General features: G+C 47.9%; 1 protein-coding gene across 2 annotated transcripts; it reads left to right on the forward strand.

The window, feature by feature from the left end:
* The first annotated feature begins 687 nt into the window (after positions 1-687).
* Positions 688-25410, forward strand: NEMF (nuclear export mediator factor). Of its 2 annotated transcripts, none has more exons than XM_074869258.1 (33): positions 688-770; positions 1844-1912; positions 2553-2655; positions 3498-3623; positions 3709-3857; positions 4075-4142; positions 8341-8427; positions 9383-9459; positions 9986-10056; positions 10147-10222; positions 11274-11336; positions 11661-11738; positions 12126-12334; positions 13763-13948; positions 14423-14486; positions 14951-15039; positions 15666-15769; positions 16200-16262; positions 16951-17063; positions 18168-18225; positions 18565-18623; positions 19102-19222; positions 19340-19613; positions 20390-20432; positions 20517-20566; positions 20908-21055; positions 21889-21966; positions 22038-22226; positions 22853-22885; positions 23652-23758; positions 23859-23902; positions 24000-24079; positions 25086-25410. In XM_074869258.1, exons 1-33 carry the CDS (start codon positions 712-714, stop codon positions 25161-25163), a joined length of 3216 nt encoding a protein of 1071 aa, XP_074725359.1. In that variant the 5' UTR covers positions 688-711; the 3' UTR covers positions 25164-25410. The 2 variants fall into 2 exon arrangements, with proteins under 2 accessions (XP_074725359.1, XP_074725360.1); XM_074869259.1 differs by having other exon boundaries at positions 19343-19613.
* The last annotated feature ends 115 nt before the right edge of the window (positions 25411-25525 follow it).

Raw genomic sequence — 25525 nt, forward strand, 5'->3', positions numbered from 1 at the left:
TGGAAGGGGCTCCCTTTCCTCGGCCAGCCCGGCTGCCTCCTCAGTGGCCACTACGGGAGTATGTGCTGAGGGGGAGCAGGAAGGGGGGGGCCGAGAAGGGGATGGAGCAGGGGTGTGAGGGAGGGGCGGGCAAGGGGTGTAGAGGCGGCAGCGCGCGCTGCCCAGCGCCGGGCGTGGTGGCGCGTGCCTGTAGTCCCAGCTACTCGGGAGGCTGAGCCCGCCGGATCGCTTGAGCCCAGGAGTTCTGGGCTGCAGTGCGCTATGCCGAGCGGGCGTCCGCGCTAAGGCCGGCATCAATATGGTGACTCCCGGGGAGCCGGGGGACACCAGGTTGTCTAAGGAGGGGTGAACCGGCCCAGGTCGGAGACGGAGCAGGTCAAAGCTCCCGTGCCGGTCAGTAGCGGGATCGCGCCTGTGAATAGCCACTGCAGCGTAGCCTGGGCAACACAGAGAGACGCGGGCTCCTTTTGCCCCGGCCGCCCCCCCGCCCCCCCGCACCCGCCTTTTGGGCCCCACCGGGCCCCCCGCAGCCCCTGCCCGTCGCACCGACCCCTACCGGCCCGCCAAGCCGCCGCCCGGCTCTGCGCACGCGCGGGAGGGGGCGGCCGCGGAGCGCTGAGGATTGGCGCGGGGCGCGACCCGTAGCGGGCGCGAGCGCAGGCGCGCAGTTGGGAGCGCTGTGGGAGGGAGGGAGCGGGCGCTGCCGCCGCCATGAAGTCCCGTTTCAGCACCATCGATATCCGCGCTGTGCTCGCTGAGCTCCGGCAGAGGTACCGCTCCCCCCATCCCGGGTCGCCCTCCTAGCGCGGGGTCCGCTTCCTGCCCGCTGCGGCCCCGAGGAGCGGGACCCGGCCCGGTCGGTAGCGCCTCTCTTCCCCCCGCTCAGCCCAGCGGTTCTTGGCTCTGGCCCGGCTGCTCCCCGCCCCCCCCCCTCGACTCGCTCCGTCCCCACCGGGGCAGTGTGGGGCCGCTCTGCTTCCCGCCGGCAGCCCGGGGTCCGCGCCCACCCCCTCTCTTCCCCTCCGCCGTGTCCTACCTCGCTGCCTCACCCCCGCTCTGCCCTGCCCCTCTGCACCGCACCATGGGGCAGCACAGGGCCTGTCTGATGCTGCCTGGGTGGCCCCCAGCACCCCTCCTGCCACAGAGCACCGAGTCCTCTCTGCCTCCCCTCTCACACCATCAGGGAAGGCCTGGCGCTCTTGTTTCCCCCCCTCATTGTCCTGCTCCTGTCCCCCAGCCTCTCCCTGGGGAGCAATTGAGCGCTTTTCCTTCCCTGTGTGCGTGGGGAAGGTGCTGTGGTCTGTCACCTACTCTCCCACTGAGCTGAGAAGCTCCTCAGGTCCGTGCCCCATGGAGCCTTGATACCCTTCTGCTGTCCAGGGCACTCTGAACAAAAGGAGGACGAGACTGAGCCCCCAGGCCATTTCTGTGCTTGTACTGGGAATACTGGTGCCCCATGCTGGCAAAGGGCTCCCCAGCTGATGACGTTATCCCAGAGGAGCAGACTGCTCCAGTATAACCAGTAAATTTTGCAGGAGCCAGCAGCCTGGCCATCATCCTGCACTGGAGATCCAGAAGCTGTCAGGTTGCAGTGGGGGTGTCCACAGTGGCTGTCCTTGCATCAGTTTGTTTAGCTTTTTGCACTTTATCCATTAATAGTAATTTCTCCCACTTTTGGTTGTTTGGCTTCCAGCTCAATCTTCCTTTGCTGCCTCTTCAGTTACCGCTTGGCAATTTATCATATCTTGCACTTCTGTATATTTTGATTATCACTAGGATTTTTTCAGCCCCTTGTGTGGTTTGTGTATCGTATTCTCCAAAGCATGTGTTTTCTTTTTGACAGCTTATTGGGAATGAGAGTAAACAATGTTTATGATGTGGATAATAAGACATACCTTATTCGCCTTCAAAAGTAAGAACTTTTTAAATTTCTTTATGCTGTTACTATACCTATGAGAACTAGATTTTTTTTGTATGTGTGTAATTTGTGTTGACAGGTGTGTGACTTTTCTGACTAGTTTTCAGTGAAATTCTATTGTTGTTTGATAAAATGCAATAATTTTTGCCCAGGAAGGTCTTGGGAGATAGCATATGAAGTGTGAAATACTCCAGAAAATACACAAAAGGCCAAAAGTGTTAGTGTAAAAACACACAGTTGTTGTTTCTTTTTTGGGGGGGGGGGAAGAGAAGAGTTGGAGGAATAAAAAGCAACAGTTAGGAAGTGATACTGGTGCCCAGGCTCCTGTCCCATCCCTAACCCATGTCTGAGGTGGATCCTTGCTCACCTGCTTGCCTCCACTTGTGTCAGAGAATTTTTAACTCCGTTGCTTGCCAAGAGTTTTGCCACATTATCCATAAGCTTAAAACACGGATGTCCTTTTGCTGTCAGCCTGGCTGCGGCACTGGGGGCTTTGCTGGTTTCGACAGCAGTGTTTTCTGTAGACAGTGCTGCTGGTTTGGGGTGCTTTGGTCTCATTCGGGTGCAGACAGGCATGTGGTAAGGGGTGGCTGCTCGTGTGCCAAGTGGTGAGTCTTTATTTTTTTTTTAACAGACCAGACTGCAAGGCCACGCTGCTGCTTGAATCTGGTATACGCATTCACACAACTGAGTTTGAGTGGCCAAAAAACATGATGCCGTCTGGCTTTGCAATGAAGGTAAACTAACCTACAGTTTCTTTTGAATAAGGTGGCTGAGTATCAGAAAGCAACGTTCATGTTCTGTCCTTGGAGACAGAAGAAACTAGTGGAAGGATTTGCCTGGTGGATCCTGATCAGGCGGGTGACTGAAGACGAGGGAAGAGCAAATGCAGACCTAGGGTCACGTCGTTGATATTCAGGGCCTGAAAAAATGAAAATTTAAATTTATGAAGACTAATATTGATCTGCTAGACATTTTCTGGGCCACCCAAACCTTTTGGAATTTTACTCCAGCAAAGTCCTTGTTATTCCCATTGGATTGTCCAATTTTTTAGGATGGATGTCCCAAATAGACTCCTGCTGTTCCACCTGCTGGATGTGGAGAGTTCAGATCTTGCCGCTGGCTGTTAGGCCCCGTTCCTGCAGGTAGATCTGCAGGGATGCAACCTGAATCTGCTCAGCCCCCGTGGCCTCATTGAAATGACTCAGCAAAGGTTCTCCAGGGTGACTTTCCACATCAGATGTGGGTGTGGGGATAATCCCAGTTCTCTTTGTAAAATAAACTCTTTGAATTTTAGCTACTCAGTTCTTGAGCTAAACAAATAGTTTTCAGTGGCAAAAATGGCTTAATTTTAAGAATCTGGAACAATTGCCTATAAATATCAAGGTATTATTTTACTAAGAGCTGGCTTGTCTCTGAATTGCCAAGATCAGCATTTTTACCCTTATGGTATTTGTATTAAGTAAGAAGTGGTCAGTGTCACGGGAGGCAACTATAGCTCAGAATCTATTTCAGTATAAAACATCCCAAGCAGCTCTGTTTGCATCATCTTACGGACATTTTCTCCCATTATTGGCAGTGCCGTAAGCATTTAAAGACCAGAAGACTTGTCAGTGTAAAACAGCTGGGCATAGACAGAATTGTGGACTTCCAGTTTGGAAGCGATGAAGCTGCTTATCACCTGATCGTCGAGCTCTACGACAGGGTGAGTGTGAAGCTCCACGCGTGCCCTCTGTAAGCCAGCACCTGAGCGTGGCCTTTGCTGATGGTCCCCCGTGCTGTGCTCGCAGGGTAACGTTGTCCTGACAGACCACGAATATGTCATTTTAAACATTCTGAGGTTTCGCACGGATGAAGCGGATGACGTCAGGTTTGCGGTTCGGGAACGATACCCGGTCGACAGTGCGAAAGCGCCTGCGCCTCTGCCAACCTTGGAAAGGTAGTTGCTTTTAGATGGTGTCAGTGTCTGAATAACCCCAAATTATTTGGAACTGTGAAAGGCAGCATGTCTTTGGGTAGTCCTTCCACATATTACAGGCCATTTTACATTTTTTTTTTAAATTAAAAAACAATTTTTAAAACGTTTTGTAGCTTCTAAGCAATACAATGTAGTCTTAAAACTCAGTGCTCTTGCAACTCTCCATTATCTTTCACAGGTTAACTGAAATAATATCAAATGCACCCAAAGGGGAACAACTGAAGAGGGTTCTTAACCCGCATCTCCGTAAGTAATTGTTTTTTATTAGAAAATGAAATGGGGTCAATACATGTTATGTTTAGATGATGCTCAAAATTAGAACAACTTCAAGCAGTCTTTTTTTCTTTTTTGATGTTGTTCGTGACACTGCTTTTATGTACGTTTGAAAAATTACAAAAATCCTAAGCCTTTGAAAACAGAGTAGATTTTTTCTGATTCCAAGCCAGCTGCACAAAGAGATAAGCCTTGCCATGATCCTGCAGTGATGAGGACCTGAGAGGACCCTGAGGACCCTGTTGAAGTGCTGACTTGATGCATTTTGCCCAGTGTCTTGTCTTTAGTGGTACCAAATAGGAGATTTAAATGTACAGTCAGGGCAAGGATGTTGTTAGGAAGTGGGTGGAGGATGCCAGTGCTGCCAGTCCTGGAACAAGTACTGATGTGGTAATACCAGGATGCTTGAAATGTCTGTCTGGGTGTTCTCTGGTAGTTGGGCAAAGCACCCTGCACCTCAGTTTTCCTCACCATAGAAACAGATTTGATCTGTGTGACGTGGTCAGAACAAGTTTGGTTTATCCCCTGATTTGGCAGTGTTGATCAAGCACAGGATTGCCTGGCAGGTACCCCTGAACAGCTCAAATCACATGATTTACAGACCTAAGTATTACTTTCCCCATTTCTTGATTCTCTTCTTCACCACCCTTGTCCCTCTCTTTTTCCATCTCGGTCTCCTCCAAAATAAACACCCCACTGCTAATTACTTTCCCCCACTGGTCCCAGTTTTGCTATATCCGTACCAGAATTTGGTATTTCTCATACTGTTATCTAGCTAACCTTGGCCTTGTAGAGCGTCACTGATCTGGTTACGCAGACACAGCTGGCCTGGCAAGGCTCCACTCTCTTCGAGGACCACAAATGTTCCTTCACTTACTGTGTGAGCTCGGCTGTTTCTCACCCCACTCCTCCTTAACCACCTGTGAAACCACCGTCCCTCCTGCCGCTTCTCTCATTTTTGCTGCTTCTCATGCTGCTGGCAACATGTCCAGCAGTTTCTCCTGTTGTGTCCTGTAGTTCCTCATGTCCCATGCGGTCAGCTTAACCTTGGGCCAGTGCCTGGTCACCAGCCCTGCCATTCTGCAGCCCTAACAGGCACACCAATATTTTCCCAGAAGAGTCTCAATCCCAGCAGTTTTACATTTCAGAGACTTCCCATGACTGATCAGCAGGCGTCTTGGTATTTAATAGCTTGGGTTGGGTTTTCCTTCTGTGTGTATTTACCAAATCTCATTTTGAACCTGTCTGAACGTCTGGCATCCACAGTGTTTTTGTGGTGAGGATTGCCACTCGCATGTCACATGAAAAATCACATCCTTTCTTTGCTTTGCAACTCATCCCACCAGTGTTACTTGGTGCTCTAGTACTGGATTTGAAGAGAATGTGAACAGTTGCTGCCTGTTTACTAACTGCACCACTCATTTTATTAGTCTTAGTAATTTCTGGGCTGAGCAGCCTACTGCACAGCCTACGTAGTCTTGCCTTGTTCCAAGCCTGTGATTATCCTTGTTGCCCTTCTCTCTGCCTTTTCTAGCTCTACCTGTTTTGAAATGGGGGCAGTGAAAGTGTACATAACATCCACAGTGGAAGTGCACCATGGATTTATTTTGTGGCATGATTTCCCTTGTTTTGTTCACTGTTCCTTTCCCAATAATTCCCAACACACAGCTTGACTCTTTTGTATTCACTGACAATTGAGCTTATGTTTCCACAGGACCATCTGTTGTTAGGTCTTGCTCCCAGAAGAAATCATCAGCGGGGCATATGCATAAGTAGGATAGTTTTTCCTCACGTACATAATTTTATATTGTTTTACAGTGAGTTTATGTGTCGGTTCTTTATTTAATCACTCGCTATTGCTCCATCTCCTCCAGTTCTTCACAGCTGACTGTTGTCTCTGTGGCTTAGATGAGTTGTGTTTCATCCGGAGGCTTTGTCCCTTGCCCTTTGTTCCCCCTTCCCAGGGCAGTTCAGTGCATGTTGATCAGTGCAGGCCCTGGAGTAGGTCCCCGTAGAGCTCAGCTTTCCTCCCCTCCCTCCAGGATGCAAGCTGACAGTTTATACCTCCTCCCTGTTTCCTGTTTTTCAGCCCCATTTTTATCCAGGCAGGGGTTATCCTGTTACCCAGTGCCAGCTTGTTTTCTCTGAGAGCTTTGGGGTGAGCTTTGCTAAATGCTTTCTGGAAATCTAAGTAGATTGGTCTGTTTGACCTCCCTCATCTTTGTGCTTTTTAACTCTCTTGTAGTGTTATGCTGCAAATACAAAACTATGCTGACTCTTCTCTATCTAGTGCAAAGCTCTCTGCTAGTTCTAGTCTTTAGGCTAAAAACAGTTGATAGTTTTCTAGTCCCTTTTTAAAATTGCCAGCGCAAAAATCCTTGTGCTTCTGCTGCAAAGGCAAGAGAGATGTTGCAAGCTGCAGTTAAGTTTGGCATCTCTGTCCTTGAGTTCTCTTAAATGTCTGGTTGAGTGCCGCATGATCTGGAGGATTTAGTGCTACTTGTTTTGCCTGTTGGATCCTTCACCTCTTCTGACAGCTGGATTTGAGGCAGATTTTCTGGCATACTGCCTGCGGAAAAACATTCCAGCCAAAGCTTCCCTGTGCCTCTACACTGTGAAAGAAACTCAAGACATTAATTTTCCTGCTCTTGTCATATCTGAGTATTCCTGTTGCACCTTGATCACTTGAACCTGCTGATTATGATATATCCAGAAAAGGCTTCATTATTCATCTTAACAGGGTTTTTTCAGATTTTTGTCATGATTAATTTTGGCCAGTGTTGCTGCGTTTTACATTCACCTGCCAGAATTTGGTCTCCCATTTTCTGCAAGGGACACAACTTCAGATGACTTTTTGCTTTTAAGTTTCTCTTAACTCGATGTTTAGTCATACCAGATGTCCTTGGATTTTTTCTGAAACACTGTTTAATAAGTGGTATACATTTGTTCTGAACCTCCAAAATAACATCTTTAAATAGCCTGCAGGTTGTGTGCAGACATTGCCTTTTATTAATTGTTTTAATTTCTTTCCTTCTAAGAAGTTTCCTTGCTTTATGTAACCTTCCCTTTTGAGCTGAGAACGCCTGTAGGAGATTGCTCAGGCTTTTGTTTTGCTAGTGTGGATCCAGGTAAATTTTAGTGTCAGCCTTGTACCATGACATGGCATCTGTCCAGCCAGGCCGGGCTGATTGAAACCTGATTTAGCTGGTCTGTGTCTGGCTTTCACAGCCTCTTGGCTGTCCCTCTGCACATTAGGGTGACCAGCAGTTAACACTGCAGCCTTACTACTGCATCTCCCAGATGTAGGCCTGGCTTTTCATTCCCACAGCACTGTGCTGGTTTATTTTCAAGTGGTTATCCTGTTAATTTGTTTGGACTCTTAAGATCCCGTTCACCTACTCTAAGCTCAGCTATGTCATTCTAAGCTTGGTGCAGCACTGTCCATGGGGTTGTCTTCCTTCCTTCCTGGTTCTGCTTTGCTTGTTCTCAGTGTTCTTAACTAAACTTGGTTTTCCATGGCCCCATCTTGTTTCTTAGTCTTTAAGGATCTTTGGAGGAGCTTATATCTGTTTGCATTTGCTGCTTGTCTGCACCATGTTCATACCGGGCTGCATCTGTTTCTGTTGTCACTCATATCATGTTTGTCTTTGCCAGCTTTTTCCTAATTCTTTATTTGAAGCTGCAGAGTTTGTATGGCTTCACGTTTTGTAGCACCTTACCCCAAGCCAGGCAGTTGCCATCCCGGGGTTGGGCTTCCTACACTCTTCAGTTCAGAATCTTTCCTACCCCCTTTTACATGTAAAGGTTTCATTCCATTTGGGCCCATGTGAAGCCCATCCTTCCTGTATATCCTCACTCTATTCTAGACCTTTCCCAGTTCCAGATGAGCCTGAGCATCCTTAAGTTTCTAAGAACTGATCAGCCGTGAGCTGAGACCCCTGCTCTGCCCAGCCCAGCAGTTCCAAGAGGGCCACCCCAGGGGTCCCGATCATCTCTCTCTCTGCCTCTGGAATTTGGGACCACAACTCCCTCGCTCTCCCCAGCCTCTCTAGGGATTGGCTGTAGTTTCATGGCCCTAACTTGTTGGAACACTTCTCATCATTTCTGTGTGACTACAGATTTCATTGTGAATGTTTTCTACAGATGAGTCTTCATTTTTTTTTTTTAACAGCTTATGGAGCCACTCTCATTGAGCATTGCCTTATAGAAGCTGGATTTTCTGGTTATGTCAAAATAGATCAGCAAATGGAAAGTAAAGGTATGTGGGAAATAGCATTTTAAAGGCTGTACTACAAATATGGTAGTTTTTATGTCTATGTAGTATTCTTTTTCCAAAGAGATGAGTAACCTTTAAACCTGTAGTTCTGACCATATGGTTTTAATGTGTTTAGGTTGGGGACCAACCTTGTTCACGTTAAAACTCTTGAATTGTGACTATATTGGAGAAAAACCATCAGACTCCCCCTATAGTCTAAATATGTTTTATAATGAGATACCACCTTACGTGTCAGGTGAACTCTGGCTACGGAAAGGGATGTTCTATAAGAATTCTGTATAGAAGAGTTAGCATCAAAGTCTTCCTTTAGATATAGCACACACAGTGGGGATTTGATAAAGTAGCAGCTTTATGTTTATTAGGAAATTATGGATTTGGGTAATAAAGTCAGAATAGATTTTTCTGTAGTCTTATTTTTCTTGTGTGCTTTATATTTGCCATAAATCCAAAGGATTTTTTACTTTCTACTGCATTATGTTGCTGTAATAAATCAACGTTGTAACAAACAAATAACTTCTCACAGCTACTGGTTTATGCTTTGCCTCTCCAGTTTTATTTTTATAAAGTATTAGCACTTATGTGGTCTTTTTTTTTTTTTCTGAAACTTGAATAATTATGTCTTAAAGTACCTATATAGATTTTTTTTTTTTTAATTAAAAATTCCCCAGATGTAAAATGCGTGCTGAGGCTCCTGTTTAAAATGAATGGTAATTGCTGTAGTGAAGCACCAGGGGTAAAGGATAGCTGCTATTTTATTTTTGAGACCTGCTAGAATCCTACTTAACGTGGTTAGGTTGGACAGGTTGCTTCAGGCACTTAATTGGAAGAGCAGTTGCCTGGGCCTTTTGTTGATTTGCTGTTGTGCTTTGTTTATATCAAAATATCTTTCTGTTCTAGGTGTTTTAAAATATTCCTCTCCTCCCCCCTCTCTCTTTAGAAAATATTGAAAAAGTGCTTACTGCTTTAGAGAAAGCAGAAGAATATATGACACTAACTGACAACTTCAGTGGAAAGGTGGGTCTCAGGTGGGCAGCTTGGTTATCAGTTGTGCAGGAATTGCAGAACTAAACTGGTAGGCAGGTGTTGCTCAGCACATGATTGTTCCTGGTGTTAATAGCTACAGATTTTAGTCTGTGAGCTTGGGCTCCAGGTAGTGATGGGGAATAAAACTTGCTTCCTTGCACTGGCTGTGCAGCAATTAAATAATTTACAAAGCAGATTATGTAGGTCCTGTGAGAATTGCACTTGTGCTTTAACAGCGGGTAATGCTGTTCTGCACGTAAACTGCATTTGTGTGATAAGCTGCAGGATAGTCCTGAAGTTTGTAAGAGTTCACCTTTTTTTCTGGAAGAAATTGGAGTCAAGCAAGCAGTCAGGGCTTTAGTCAGTCACATTGCTTCTGCCACAAGCTCTCCTTGCTAGAATGATTTACTGTCTCACGCCGATCAGTAGGTTAGCACCTAAAACTTGCTGCCTTGCCAAGATAAGGGGGATCCTTTTCAAAGACAGATGCTGATGATTTATTTATATATTCTTTTAGGGTTATATTATCCAGAAAAGAGAGAAAAAGCCAAGTCTGGAACCAGATAAACCAGCAGAAGATATCTACACGTAAATATTTGAAGTATTTATTTCTTTTTCTACTAGTCTGCATAATATAAATTAGTTTTCAGGTGATAATATCAAATGTGTATTTTACAGATATGAGGAATTTCATCCTTTCTTGTTTTCTCAACATTCAAAATGTCCGTACTTGGAATTTGACTCATTCAATAAGGTACAGTGCTTTTGCTGATACTGTACTTAAGTGCTTTAATTGACTGATGCTAAAAAGAGTAATTAAAATACAGTGCAGAAGTTGTTAATGAAAACATAGACCTTGGAAGAGATGATTCATTTTATGGATAAATGTTTAATGCAGAAAAGGCCAAGTAAAACAGGGCTTTTAGGCTCCTGCTGAGCAGGGTTGTCTTTATTAACTCAATTAGATCCTGTAGCTGAAATACGGCCCGTGGCACTGAGCGGGGGTGTGTGTTGAGCCTCTCAGGAAGGTGGCTGTTATCAGTCCTGGTCAGACATTTTGTTAGTGGAGAGTTCAGACGCCGAGGTATCGCTGGAGGCAAACAGTCATCACAGTCATCACGTTTATATTTTCCCAGTTGCTACTTTAAAAGCTTTGGGCACCTGATTTAGTATTTCCTTGAGTGTTGTCCTTCCTGGTCCTTGACTCATTAACATCTAAAATCATGAACTGTGTGTTGTTCCTGACCTTGATCTCCAGAATTCCCATTTCACTTTCCTGTCCTGCTTCTTGGCTGAATTTCTGTCATCTCCTTCACAGAGTGATGATACAAGCAGCCTAAAACCTTCCTCTTCTTTTGTTTCAAGCACAGTGTCTGGCAACTGGCATACCAGGAGCAATTCTTAGGCATACTTTCTAGGTTTTTTGTGTGGTTTGTTTTTTTTTTTAACTGATCTATTGAAGCAGCAGGAATTCAGGGCAGACAGGTCTATCATTGCAATCATTTAATCTGACAAGCACACTGTGTCGAACAGCAGCTTCCTTTTCACCATTCCTTAGCAAAAAATGTGGGACATAGTTTGGCCACTTATTGTCTTGTGCATAGCCCCTGGTTTGCGGTGAGACATATCCTTGAACTCCTGTCATGCGAAGGTAAAATGGAGGAAGTTACTAACCCTGTTTTAGCATCTGTCTCCTCTTTTGGTGCTTTGCAGCCACCTCTCTTGAGCGGAACCTCCTCTGCCTGCTTGTTGCTGGTGTAAGTTAGTACCACTTGGAGATTCTTAAAACTGATTTTGTCTTGCAGGCAGCAGACGAGTTCTACTCCAAGCTGGAGGGACAGAAAATTGATCTGAAAGCGTTGCAGCAGGTATGCTCTCATCTAAGAGTGGGGCAGCTGAGGTGGCTCTCGGAGCTTCAAATGCTTCGTTTGGTTCCTGTAGCCTTGGATGGGGGAGGTGACATTCCTTATTTTTTTGGAAATGCTGAGTCAGGGGTGGTCAGGGAGTGGATTTCAAGATGTATAACATCACAGTTGGTTCTGCTTGGAATACAAGTAGTAGCGTTAACAGTATTTTGGAGACTGCATCTCTGTATTTTTCTGTGCTGGAATGCTGCATTGAGTGTCTTGCAGTGATTAGGTGATAAGGTGCCATTTGTAGTTATATTTTTCCATCTTATTTGTTTTTAAAAGGAAAAACAAGCATTGAAGAAACTTGAAAATGTCCGTAGGGACCATGAGCACAGACTGGAAGCTCTTCAGCAAGCTCAGGTAAAACTGAGATTGATTTTAATTTTTTTTAACTAAGATGATATATAATGTTTCTTGAAGAGTTGTACCTGCTGGTCTGCATTGCTATGGTCAGCGTTAGACCCCAGAGCAAAGCTTTCCGTTGTCGGTGAGCGTGCTGTAGCCCCTCAGGGAGCCTAGGCCAGCCCAGCAGGGCTTTGCTCCCTTACGAGCGCTTTGCACCGCTCTTGCCAAAATTTGTTTGTGCTGCTCTGCTCCCAGGAGTCAGTTTGACCGTTGTCCTGTATGATCACTTCAACGCCATCCTTGGATTTCATCTCAATATTAATTACTACTTTTATTTTTTTTAAAACTATTGTTGAGTGTGTGTTGAGCTTCAATGGGTATAAACTTTTTTCTTTCCTTAAGGAAGCTGATAAGATGAAAGGAGAACTTATAGAAATGAACTTGGAGATTGTCGACCGAGCCATCCAGGTGGTCCGTAGCGCGTTAGCCAACCAGATAGACTGGACGGAGATTGGAGCCATCGTTAAAGAAGCTCAGGCACAGGGAGACCCCGTTGCAAGTGCAATCAAAGAATTAAAGCTTCAGACAAATCATATCACAATGCTGCTGAGGTAAGTACGTTGCAGGTCACCTGTACCAAAGGCAAATGGGACCAACTGAGCTGTGTAGGAGACAGGTATCTTTTTAGCTTGTGCGTTGGTATTTAAATTGTTCCGTTTTTCTTACAGCAGCACGAAGAGAACATAGTTCTGTGAGCAGAGGGATGCCTTCTTTTTTGCTTTGAAAAATAATAGTAATTTGGTTACTGTAATAACCTTTCTATTGGTATTTTTAGAGTCTGTCTGACTATAGTCTAAAACATTGGAAGGTGTCCTAAGGCAGTGTAGGTCCAAAGCTCCAGTCTGTCAGTCAGCAATTAAATCTGTCAGATTTGCTCTTCTTTGATCTAAAATCCCCGTGTGGTCCCGGCCCTTTCGGTGCTGCTGGCTGCTCCCAGCAGTCCGCTGAGCAGCCAATGGTTCAAGACCACGGCTGTTGGGAGCTGTGAGTGTGGATGCTGGTTCTTACAGAAGTCCTGATGAGAGCGCTGGCAGTGAGACAGGACTTGGAGTGTCTTTAAAAACCTGATCTGACACCCAGTCAGGATGTTAGAGATAAAAAAGGAAGAATTTCTTTTTTTTATAGCTAGAACTTCTGGTATGAAAGCCGTAATATGGCAAAGTTAATTCATGAATATTTAGTTACCTCGCTTTCAGAAATGTTAGTGTATAGAATAAATGTGCTGCCAGGAGTGAGTTCTGTGTTGGCAACTGTCATCAGACACTTCTCCATCAGTTTTAGCAGCGAGTGATGATCACTTCGCCGATCCAACCGCTCGGTCCACCAAGCGCTGAATCATGCGCCCTTAGTATGGAGGACTACAGACATCTAGTTCCCTTTATGAAAAACATGATTTTATGCTCTGTCACCCTTTGCTACACAGCCTTAGTACAGCTGTATCGAGCAGGATTTCATGTCCTGGTGAGAAGCAGGTACAAATCGAGCTAGTGTGTGCTCAGCATGCTTTGAAAACAGTGGAGCAGATACTTTTTGAGGTTTTAAACCAGCACATTGCTGTCCTGTTCAGTGAGTCTGTATGTTGGTGTAACTGATCTCTTTCCATGCAGCGTTCACACGCAGAATGTCTTGTGTTTCTTTTACTTCATGAAATCTTCAGAATGGTTCTTCATTTTGAGTAGATTTTTCTCTAGGTTGATAGCATGGATGTGTGCCTTTTGATAGAAGAAATTGCCCTGGAAAATGTCACTTTCTTGGATTGGAAAATTTGGACTCTATCTTCTACCTTTGTTTTCTTTTTTGGCTGACTCAAAGACATAAACTTGCATGTAAGGTATCCTGGGGCCTTCCTGCAGCTGCAGAGTGAAAATGGTTTAAGGGTTTCTAGTCTTTATGAGAGAATAGAAATAAGAGTGTGTTGCACTAATGGTGAAAAATAACCAGTTCTCTTATCTTAATCATATGATGTCATGTGTTTTTAGGAACCCATATGTGTTATCTGAAGAGGAAGAGGAGGAGGAGGATGCTGATTTAGAGAAGGAAGAAACAGAAGAACCAAAGGGAAAAAAGAAAAAGAATAAAAACAAACAGTTGAAGAAACCTCAGAAAAACAAACCATCGTTAGTTGATGTTGATCTCAGTCTGTCTGCGTATGCCAATGCCAAAAAGTAAGATTTACAGTGAACGTGTGTTTTGGTGCTAGAAGTTTCTGTATGTTTGCAGTTATTAGTGATAACATCATAGGAAGGGCTCTGTGTGTATCTTTTTAAAAATAGAAGTTAGAGATTGAAATGAGTAGCTTGCCCTGAGCTCTAGGACATGCGTTTTCTTGGTCCACAACCAGTGTCTCGCTGTTGCGTAGCAGCTAGTCTCTAGCTATCACAGTAATTTACTTTTGAGTACAATCCTGCACAGTGACACAAGGAACAGTAACCCAAATGCTCTGCTCTGTCTTCCTGAGGAGGGGACTTACTTCACCTGGCTGCTTTTCTCAGGTGAAGACTAAGCCAAAGATCTGGGCTTAAAAAAAAAAAATCTCAAAACTGAATGCTTAATGGCAAATGTAGAGGACCACGATAAGTACTTGTAAAAGTGAGTGAATCTGCTGGGATTTCAGCTGCCAATAAACTTGTGTTTCGCAGGTACTATGATCACAAAAGACACGCAGCTAAGAAAACACAGAAGACAGTAGAAGCTGCAGAAAAGGTATTTTTTTCTTTGTTTTTAGGAGATACTTAAAAGCAAAGTCCCTATTTTTGATAAGTGGAAAATCCTGACCCTGGTCTAAGTAGCCCTAATGAGACACGAAAGGTAAAAACATCCAAGCAGGGTTGTTTCATTCTGAAGCTTTCAGGGTGCCCAGAAGATCGCAGGTCCCTGCTCTACCATCTGCTTTCCACCAGTAGCACTGTGAACACTTCAGCTGGGTGGTCACACACCAGCGGAAATGGGTGGAAATCCTTACGGTCAGAGAGCTGATAATCTCAGGGTGGAGATTTATGGAGATTTTAGGGCAGCTCTCTTAAGTGTGCATGAGGGGGATGCAGGCTTGTGAGCCGCAGCACGCAGAGCACTCGGGCAACATCTCTGAGCTTTTTCAACCAACTTTCCTACCGTTCCGTTGGCAATTCTGTGCTGGAGGGTTGCGATCACGCTTTCTGTCTGAACAGGCATTTAAATCGGCAGAGAAGAAGACGAAGCAGACCTTGAGGGAAGTTCAGACAGTGACCACCATTCAGAAAGCCAGGAAGGTCTATTGGCAAGTACAGTTTCATTGTCCTTACCCAACGTCCTGCGAATGCGTGCAAATTTGGAACGACTGCGTCAGGCTGAGTTTCCACTAGCTTAGAAGTGGAGTTAATTATGATTTCTAAGCACTACGCTTTGTATTGAGTCTCCCTTACAGCTGATCCTCTTAGTGCCTTTGCCTGGGAAAGTTCCTTTCAGTGGACATGGACTTGTAGTTTAGCTGAGTTTTTTGCTTTTAGCACAGCCAGGAATATGGGCTTAGTGAAAACAGGAAACTGGCAGCTCAATATCTGAAATAGTAACAGTAGATTTAAGAAACAAAAACCACCAAAAGAAAAAAAAACAAAGCTTTTTATAGTCTAATAACTGAATTATTAAAATGAAAATAAACAGGACTTTATAGCGATAGTACTTGTTGTTTCATCTCAAAATACTGTTGGCAGTGATGTTGTATCTGTACTTTGCCTTGTTTCTATGCCCCAGACACATGGATAGATGTGAAACTATTTGCAGTGTCTTATAGTTGTAGATGCTAGGATGGATATTCTCAAGAGTTTGGTATAAAAATATACATCTGTGATGTTCTATTAGTTCTTCTGAGTGTTTTTCACACAATGGATTGATGTAATTTGGCAGGTTTGAAAAGTTCCTGTGGTTCATTAGTTCTGAGAATTACCTTATTATTGCTGGAAGAGATCAACAGCAGAATGAACTGATCGTAAAGCGATATCTTAAACCAGGTGAGCCCGATTAAGTGGCATCTATCAGTTTATCTCTTCTTTTTCCAGTTTTGTAAACGTACAAGAATGACACGGGAAGGTCTGTCTGCTTTGTTCTGAAGTTGGGTCTTGGGTAAAAGGGGATTTTGGGGCAGGTGAGTCCCGGAGACTTGGTGTGTGTTGTCTGTGGAGTGCTGGGGGTCTGCTGAGGGAGGCTGGGCCCTCCAGTGCTGTGGGGTAAGAGTAGGTTGGACAGACGCCCGTCAGCAGCAAAGTTGCTGGTTCTCCCTGGGACAACTGGGATGGGCGAAAAGGCTGCTGTATCCTTTTCCCATCCTGCTCCTTGCAGACAAAATAGTTGTTTCCCACAAATGTTAGAAACCTTCACCTTAGCTCGAGGGATCTGTGTGGTTCCCACGTGTGTGACTGATCCGAGTCGCTGCTTTTCCAGGGGACGTATACGTGCACGCGGATCTCCACGGAGCCACGAGCTGTGTGATCAAGAACCCGTCAGGTACCTGCTGCGGGGCTGGCGCAGGGACTCATAGAAGCCTGGGGACACTGTGAACTGTTGGTCTCTGTGTTACACGTCCGAGCCCAGCCCCGTGAGCTGCCTTCCCCACCTCGCAGTGGTACTCGCTTTTGGTGATGTGAGAGGAGGCCTCAGTCCTTCCAGGGTGAGGTTGTGACTGAGTGCTGCCGCTTCCCCGCTTTCCCGACCGCTTGCAATTGCTCCGTTGAGCCCCCAGTGGGGAGGAAGGAATGGAGATGTGCTCACAGACAAGCGTTAAGTCGCTGGCAGAGGCGGTGGGGCGAGTGGAGGATCGCAGATCCCTGCTGCGGCTTTTGTGGGTGGCATCAACAGTTTGGGGTCTGACAGAGGGGGCTGCTCTCAGCCGGGGAAGCGTTAGCACGGTGGGATGGATCCCGTGGGAGCTCAGCCTGCCCGCGCCCTGTTCCTGGGAGGTGGTGGCTGTTGGCCTTGTGCTGCAAGGAGCATGGTTACCGCTCGCTTGCAGGGCTGCAGCCTCTGGTGGGGAGCTGTGAAGAGCAGCTGCTGACGCTGCCTCTGCTCTGTCTTTACCACCTTCAAGCTTAGGCAGGCCCGGGGAAAGCCCACGTGCTGGCTTAGTGCGTGTGTGGAGAATTTCACCTGCTGTGCGTGGATGGTGTTCAGGGGTGTGCCGGGTGTTCCTTTGTAGGTGAACCAATCCCTCCACGAACCCTGACGGAGGCTGGCACCATGGCCTTGTGTTACAGCGCTGCCTGGGATGCCCGTGTCGTCACCAGTGCTTGGTGGGTCTCCCACAACCAGGTAAGGACACTCGTGCATGAGCTTTGCAGACAGAAGCTCTGAGGGGAGGCCCTTGAGGGGGAGCTCTGAGGGAAGCGCGGCTGCAGACGAAGTGTGTCTGTGTGGGAACTGAGGGATGTGGGTGAAGTTTTGGTCTCTGATACCGTTCCTTGTGGGTTCATCACTCTCTGCAGCTACCTGAAAGGGCATTATAGAGAGGTTGGTGCTGGTCTCTTCTCACAGGTAATTAGTGACAGAACACGAGGGAACGGCTTTAAACTGCAACAGGGGAGGTTCAGACTGGGCATTAGGAAAAAATTTTTCACAGAAAGAGTGGTCAGACAGTGGAATAGGCTGCCCAGGGAGGGGGCGGAGTCACCATCCCTGGATGTGTTTAAGGGTCGTTTAGATGAGATGTTGGGGGATGTGGTGTAGGGGGGAACTTGTAGAGTCGGGCTGATGATCCCAGGGGGCTTTTCCAACCTGAATGATTCTGTGTTTCTATGATTCTCCCTAGCTCTGCGGCGCTTAGGGGCAGGGGTGGAGGGGTAATCTCTGATACAACGTGCACATGGCAGAGGGTATGTTGCAGGTTTGGCTTCTTACTAACAGAGGAGAAGGACTTGACATAGCGTTGAGGGATCTGGTGGAGTTGAGAACGGTCAGTGTGAGGTTCATGGATGGACTGGAGGAGCTTCAAGGTCTTTTCCAACCTCGATGATTCTGGGATTCTGTGACTTTTATTGAAAATGAAGTTTTCTTTTTTTTTTTCAGTTGAGCTTCTAGCCTGTGTATTAACTGCAGGCTTGCTGTGCTTCCAGTCAGCTCGAGTGTATGGGTGGAGAGATTACATTAAACTGAAAGTTGCAGTGCCTTTAGTGTTCTTATTTCCTGAATAACCCAGTTACTCACCCAGGGCTTCTAAAACATAGTGCCAGTAGTGTGTGATTGAAACATCTCTTAGGAAAACACCTTACACAGGACAGGAAGAACCCCACGGACACAGAGTCCTGCAAAGCCGTTCCCACAAGTTAAAAACGCAGCTTGCTTGAATGTTGCTGGTTACTACACAGTGCTGGCCTTCTGTGACAGGAGACTCTTTACAGTTTATCATGGTTTTTTTAGGTTTCTAAAACAGCACCTACAGGAGAATACCTCACTACTGGAAGCTTCATGATCCGAGGTGAGACACAAAGGAATAATGTGAATTAGGTGTTTTGTCTGAAGATGCCGTAGCTGCCCCTCTCTGTGTGCCAGCCGGCAGATCCCACTCTTCTGAAAATCTGAGTGGTTTAGACTGAGTATCAGGCAGCTGCTGCAGCATTTCTAGCTGAGCCTGGGACAGAAGATCATTAGCTAAACTGCTTTTGAGTTTCTCCTGTTCTCTTGTCATCCAAGAGGTAGAACAAGCCCTAAGTGTAACTTTTTGGTAGCTTAAGCCGCTAATAAAAAGGAATTTTGAAAATACATCATGTAACATAACTGCTAAACCTCCTCACGAGAATCTGCCTTTGTTTTTCAGGGAAAAAGAATTTTCTTCCACCTTCATATCTGATGATGGGCTTTAGCTTCTTGTTCAAGGTATTGCTTTCTCTGTGCTGCTCCTGCTGGCTTTTGTAATTTGGTTTGAGCTGTAGGAGGCTTATTTTCTGGTTCTTGCTTATCAGTATATTCCCAATTACGTCTTTTCCCACTGGGACAAATCCCATAAAATGCTACTCACTGAAAATGACTCTGCTTTCACTGCTGTTCTCCCCCAGTTTGCGCTGTTGTCTTTTAAAACAGACACTGTGAACGTTCCTACCTCTGCTAGATTTTTATACCAGCTCTGTTTGAAGCACGTTTAGGGAGTCTGCTGGTTTTGCAGCTACATGTGTCTCCTCACTAGCTGTGCTTTCAAGTTGTCAGGCTGGGGTTTAAACGTGCTGGTTTAGTTTTCTTGTTTTTTGAATGGCAAAAAGTGTTCAAAGAATAAAGCTGAGTCAGGTGTTCTCTGTCTGGGCTAGCGAACATCGCTGGGGCTGGTACTGGCCTAACGTCAAGGCACCTCTGTTGTTAGGTGGATGAAAGCTGTGTTTGGAGACACCGAGAAGAAAGGAAAATCAAAGTACAGGATGAGGATCTGGAAACGGTTTCCAGCAACGCCAGTGAACTGGTGGCCGAAGAAGTGGAGCTGTTAGGTACAGTGGGTGTGCCTGGGGCGCCGTGCGCGCTGCCGGCAGACGGGACTGCTTGGGGTTTGGTGTTTCTCACGTGAATTGTGTTTTTCCTCACCCGTTTTCCTCACCACGCCCCAGAAGGAGGAGATAGCAGCAACGAAGAGGAAAAAGCAGAGTGTCAGGAAGCACTGGAGGATGTGGAAGCCACGTCTGAGAGTAATCGTGACGAGGGCGTCGCTGACCTTGACCAGGGCAGAGTAAACACACCTCCGGCACCAGAGGGTGACTCCGAAGAGGATGATGGAGAGTCTGAAGATGAAGTGGAACATCTGGAGTCAAAGAGCGAAGTGAAGGAGGAAGAGGTAAATTACCCAGATACAACAATCGACCTGTCGCATCTTCAGACTCAAAGGTAAGTGAAGAAGCAGCTGCGCTTATCAGCACTGTGAGCACTTCTGAGGATCTCCAGACTGTTCAAATGCTGCCCAGACAAGGGCTGTGAGGAGTTGCCATCACTCCTTCCACGCTCAGGTGTGCGGGGCCGCAAGCCTGTGCTGCACGAGTACCTGCACACTGCGCACCATTTCCCTGCCCTTTCACTGCACGGCTCTTCCTCCTGGGCTACTTGTTTCAGAGCCCCCTCCCAAAGTGCACACAGGAGTATCTGGCTCTTTCATCGCTGCTCTTCCCTGTTTCGGCCTAAGCATCCCTTGAGCTGCTTTTGCTCCTCAGGAGGTGGCCATCCCCCTTTTCTTTTCAGAGCTGTTCTGAGAAACCGAGTCGTGAGTTGCTGCCGCTCTGCCCGGCGGGTGCGGAGTTGCCGCTCTGCACGTGGGCTGTGAGCTGAGCTCAGCTCCCTGGTTGTGGCACTCGGGAGGATGTGAGGAGACGGGACGGAGCGGGTGGAACCGGGCAGCTCTGCAGGGAACGCCGCGGCTGAGCGGGGCTGCGTGCACGCGGCGCTGAGCGTCAGCGGTTCCTTTAGCACCTGCCATACCCAGGCTGGCTTGGTTGCTTGTGTGCGTGTGTGAGACAAGCTGGCAGAGATCTGAAGACTTGTTTTGTAAATTGCTGCCCTTTTCCATTCACCAAAACTGGGATTGGCGGTGTGACTAAGTTAGCCAGTGTCTGGGCTGTGGTTGAGCTGCTCTACATCTGCTGATGGGCTCCATTTCCATCTCCCCACAGATCCCTGCAGAAAATCATCCCCAAAGAGGAAGAACCCAACTTGGTAAGGCCCCAGCTCCGATGTTTGACAGAGCAGTGTGAACTGCTGCTGGACACAGGTGTGCTCTAACTGCGTTTCACTTCTTAGAGTGACAGCAAGTCCCAGGGGCGAAGGCATCTGTCTGCCAAGGAGAGGAGGTGAGAGCCTCTGTATGTTTGCAGCCGGTGAACGTCTTCTCCCCGTTCCCTCGCCACGACCTGGGCGCTGGGTGTGTCTTGCACCTCCCAGTCTGGGCTGGTCTGTGTCGGTTTGTCCGTCCTGCATTTCCAGTGTGGGTCCTGCCTGTGGGACAACGGCTGCTCCTGTCGTTTGGGAGTGCTGGAAATGAACAGGTTTTTGTGTACTCAAGAGGTTTTACTGAGGAGGGTTATTTCCAGTGTATGTGTCTCGGGTTCCCCCATGTCGGGGAAGCAGGGTGGTAATGCTGCCAGGAGAGCACAACAAGGGGCAGTGTGTGTCAAGTGATTGTTTTCCTTAGAGAAATGAAGAAAAAGAAGCAGCAGAACGACTCTGAGAACTTGGAGCCGCCTGAAGAGAAGCAGAAAGAGACAGAAACACAACCTCCCCCTGCTGCTAACACCACTAAGGGTCCGCCGGCCCCGCAGCCCATCAAGCGGGGCCAAAAGGTAGGGACAAGCTTTACCCGTGGGTTGAGCTGTTGCCAGGTGAAGCGTGGACAGAAATTCCAAATTTCTGTCAGGTGTCTCAGTTTTGGGCCTCTCACTCCAAAAAGGCCATTGAATGACTCGAGCGTGTCCAGAGAAGGGCAACGAAGCTGGTGCAGGGTCTGGAGCACAGGTCTGATGGGGAGCGGCTGAGGGAACTGGGGGGGTTTAGTCTGGAGAAGAGGAGGCTGAGGGGAGACCTCATGGCCCTCTACAACTCCCTGAAAGGAGGGTGCAGAGAGGGGGGATGAGTCTCTTAAGCCAAGGAACCAGCGCCAGGACAAGAGGGAATGGCCTCAAGCTGCGCCAGGGCAGGGTCAGACTGGCTCTTAGGAAGGATTTCTTTGCAGAAGGGGCTGTTGGGCGTTGGAATGGGCTGCCCAGGGCAGGGGGGGAGTCCCCATCCCTGGAGGGGTTGAAGAGTCGGGTTGACCCAGCGCTGAGGGATCTGGTGGAGTTGGGAACGGTCAGGGTGAGGTTCATGGTTGGGCTGGAGGAGCTTCAAGGGCTTTTCCAACCAAGATGATTCTGGGATTCTGTGTCCTGGTAGTTTTAGGCTCTTGGTGGTGCTCTTAGTGGTTTCAGGATGATGGTGCTGGGCTGCTGGCATTGAGCACACTGTGCTTTCCTCACGGAAACCACCATCTCTTGGTCACTGGTGACCTGCTCTGAAAGAGGTTCAGGAGACCTGGAAGGAAAGAGCATGTGGGGTCAGCATCTAGGTGTTTGTCTGAGGGTGTAAAACTCCACAGAAGTCATTGTTTGTAAAGCTGTTGGGGTTTTTTCTTCTGCAGAGTAAAATGAAGAAGATGAAGGAGAAGTACAAGGACCAGGACGAGGAGGACCGGGAGCTCATCATGAAGCTGCTGGGGGTGAGTGAGGGGAGTTTCTGCCTTCCCCTGTGGCACAGTCACGGGCTCTGACCACCTCTGCATAACCACAGTCTGCAGGCTCGAACAAGGAGGAGAAAGGGAAAAAAGGGAAAAAGGGGAAGACGAAAGAAGAGCCAGCAAAGAAGCAACAGCAGAAACCCAAGGCTGTGCGTCGTGGCGGGGGCAAGGAGACGCTCCCAGGAGGAATCCTGCTGCACGAGGCGCAGGACGCAGCCCTGGAGGAGCAGCAGGAGGAGAAGGTGAGCAGCGTACTCGCCTCACCCCTCCCCTGCCTTCCTGTCTCTCCTCACCCTCTGCTGCGCCTCTCCCGGCACTGGGGGGCTCTCCTCTCCCGGGGTGGGTGAGCAGCTCTGGGTTTCGGGGTGCTGCAGAGAACACTCTGCCTAATGCCGCGACTCTGGCAGCCCATCGGTTTCAAAAAGCAGCCAAGCTCCCCCTGTAGCAGTCCATGTGCAGGCTGTGTGTCCAGCTCTGCCAGGAGCGGGGGCTCGGAAGGACACGGAGCCTTGCTGGGGGGCTGCCGAGGGTCCCCCAAGTCAGGGCCTCCCCCTCAGTGCAGCTGAACTTGGAACCGAGCGCGCTCCAGAGCAGCTCTTGTGAGTCAGTGCCTGGGAATCACAACCCATCTCTCCTCCCAGCTTGGCCTGTGCCGAGCAAATTAGAGTTTTGAAAGAATTATTCCTCCCCTCACCCACATAAAACTGTCTTCTTACCTTTGATTTAAAATAAGCTAAATTCTCTTTGCAGTGAGAGCGTGGGTTTGTGTATTGCTGATAAAAGAATGTATTTTCCTCAGAGGCTGGGGGCGGGGGAAGCAGTTGTGTGCTCAGGTCAGCTCTGACGTCTCCTTTGTTTGTGTGTGCAGGAAGAGCAAGACCAGGATCAGCCGGGAGTTGAGGTAAATGCTCGTCTCTGAAGCTCCCCTAAGTGCCGAGGAGGTTTTATTCCCACTCGAAGCTGGCAGGACGCAGCCCCCGGGAGTGGGACCAGAGGCTCAGGCCTCCAGCGGGCACGGCCTTGCTGGTAGAAGTCCCCTTCTTGCCTGTGACTTTGAACCCAGCTCACTTGTATTTTTTAAAAAAACATAACCTCTTTTTTTCCTTCCTGCCCTGTTTTTATCACGTACATCCCCTCTAGAAACTCGAGGCCAGCTAAAGAAGTTTGTCCCTTGCCTTTGCCTCTGAGGTGTTTGCACCCCCCAGCACGCTGCAGTGCAAGCTGCTCCTTAGTTTACGAGTTTATTTACATATAATTGCTTCCAAGTTTTCTATAATTAGAGGCTGTGGGTGTTGCCCAAAGCTGGAAATAAGTCAATTTCCTTAAATTCTTTAACAATGGAAGATAACGATTGTCTGGAGTGGGGAGGCTTTTGGTGACCCTGTGAAGATGTAACATTTGGGGATCTCATTTGGGTCCTTCAAAACTGTTTCAAATAATGTGATTTTTGTAAAGACGGTCTGTAACGAGCGGCAGCTTGATCACTCAGTGCTGGCAAAGCTGAATTCAGTCCATTTTGGTAGCCCCCTCATGAGAGCCAACCCGCGGCGGCAGCAGGGAGTCCTGGCAAAACCACAACGAAGGGGTTGGAGAGGTGCTGGTGGGTTTCACGGAAAATCTCCCTTTTTTTTTTTTTTTCTTGTTTTTTTCTTTTTGTGCCCGCGCAGGAAGGCGAAGCGCTGCTGGACTCCCTGACGGGCCAGCCCCACCCCGAGGATGTCCTGCTCTTCGCTGTTCCCATCTGCGCTCCCTACACGGCCATGACCAACTACAAGTAAGTCGCAGCATTTTCTGCAGGAAGGGTTGGGCGGGGGCTTGTTCTGGCCCAGGGGGGGCCTGCGACTACTTACAGAAAACTCTTATTTTTTTGAAAGGTACAAAGTCAAGCTCACTCCAGGCACCCAGAAGAAGGGAAAAGGTACTTGTATTAAAGCTCAGCAATCCTTTTCAGGGCGTTACCTAGTGAAGGCAGCACGTTTTTACACACTGTTTAAATCTCACCTGTGTTTTTACAGCTGCAAAGATCGCCTTGCATAATTTTATGCAATCCAAAGAAGCCAGTGCAAGAGAAAAAGACCTCTTCCGCAGTGTGAAGGTGACTTGTTTTTCTATGTGGCTTCTCTTGTGCAAATGTATCAGCAGCAAAATGTCCACTAGTGCCATTTTGGGGGGTAAATATTTCCAAAAGCGAGTGGTTTACAGCTTTTTTTAGCAGTGTGGGGTTTCTCAGTGCTGCTGGGGAAAGATGTACGGCTTAGGCTGGAAAGAATCAGAAACTGAGCCCCACCAGTATCGCTGGGCCTTAGTTTCTCTATTGTGTCGCTTTTGATCAAAAATAAGAAATCTTCCAAAGAATCCTTTAGTTTTGGGAGGGGAAATTCCCACTCCCAGCGTGCGGAAGGGGCAGGTGCTTGCAGGGGGAGTTTGGCTGGGCTCGGGGCTGGAGGCAGCGTCCTGCTGCACCACTCGCCGCCCGCTTTCGCCTGCTGCAGGCCGTGGGTCTCAGCCCACCCAATGGGGTTTTTCTTCTACTCTCTTGCCATTTCCACCATTTCCTTCTCAAATTGGCCCCGTCAGTCCATGGCACTTCCCTGCCTGCCAGAGAGTGCTGGGTTCTTGCCATGTGCTTCTCCGGTGGCTTGCTCAGCCCTGGGCACCACCAGCCCCTCGGGGGGGTCATTTCTCCTTTCCCTCCTCAGGGGGGTTTATTTCTCCTTTCCCTGATCCCCGTTTATCTCTGTCAGAGCTGCTTGTTGGCCTGTAACAGTTCACTGATCAAAACCACCGAACAGCAGCAGACTTTATGTTGATTTTTTTTTTTTTTTGTGGCACTCTGCTAGAAAAACACAATTCATGGTTAACAGCCTTGAAGCGAGCAGGTAGTGCCCAGGGAACTGCTGACCCAGCAGAGCTGATGGGTGGAAGCTGTGCAGAAAACCATTAAGTCTTTCATTAATTAAACACGGGGCGAGAGCAGAAGCCTGCCAACAGCCTTATTTTCTCTGGGGGAACGCTGGCTCGGAGGCACTAACGGGGGTGAGGAAGATGTTCGTGAAGGCTCTTCTGCTGTGTTTTAATTGCTCATCTTTAATGTTTTGTAGGATACTGATTTGTCAAGAAATATCCCTGGTAAAGTGAAAGTGTCTGCACCTCATCTCCTGAACAGGAAAAAGAAGTGATTCCATAGGGGGGTTTCTCGCCACCGAACTGCCGCCGCTGCGCAGGCAGAAGCCAGCACCCGCAGGTGGGACACACGGACAGACCTTCCCCGACTGCCCTGGGCCGGGCTGCAGGGAGCTGCCGCGGCAGCGGGCGCCCGAGGAGCAGCTCCTGCGCCGTGGTTTTAGATGGACTCGAACAACTCGATACAAATCGCGTACAAACGTGCGAGTAAAGTGCTGGCGCTCGGTCAGCGACGGGATCTCACGCTGTTTCGTTCTCTAAATGCTTCCGACGGTGGAGCTGCCCCCTCTTTCCCCTGAATTTGCTGCAGCAAAACTCTGATGTTCAGTTTTTTTCCTAAGAGCTGCTGCTTTTCTCT

Source organism: Strix uralensis, chromosome 4 (genome assembly GCF_047716275.1).
Source record: "Strix uralensis isolate ZFMK-TIS-50842 chromosome 4, bStrUra1, whole genome shotgun sequence".
NCBI lineage: Eukaryota > Metazoa > Chordata > Aves > Strigiformes > Strigidae > Strix > Strix uralensis.

Bases quoted from the DNA above. Each gene is read 5' to 3' on its own strand.
- NEMF (XM_074869258.1), top strand. From the start codon at position 712: ATGAAGTCCCGTTTCAGCACCATCGATATCCGCGCTGTGCTCGCTGAG. The intron at 8,428-9,382 runs GTATGTGGGAAA...CTCTCTCTTTAG, and splicing joins TCAGCAAATGGAAAGTAAAG to AAAATATTGAAAAAGTGCTT. The intron at 17,064-18,167 runs GTAAGGACACTC...TGGTTTTTTTAG, and splicing joins GGTGGGTCTCCCACAACCAG to GTTTCTAAAACAGCACCTAC.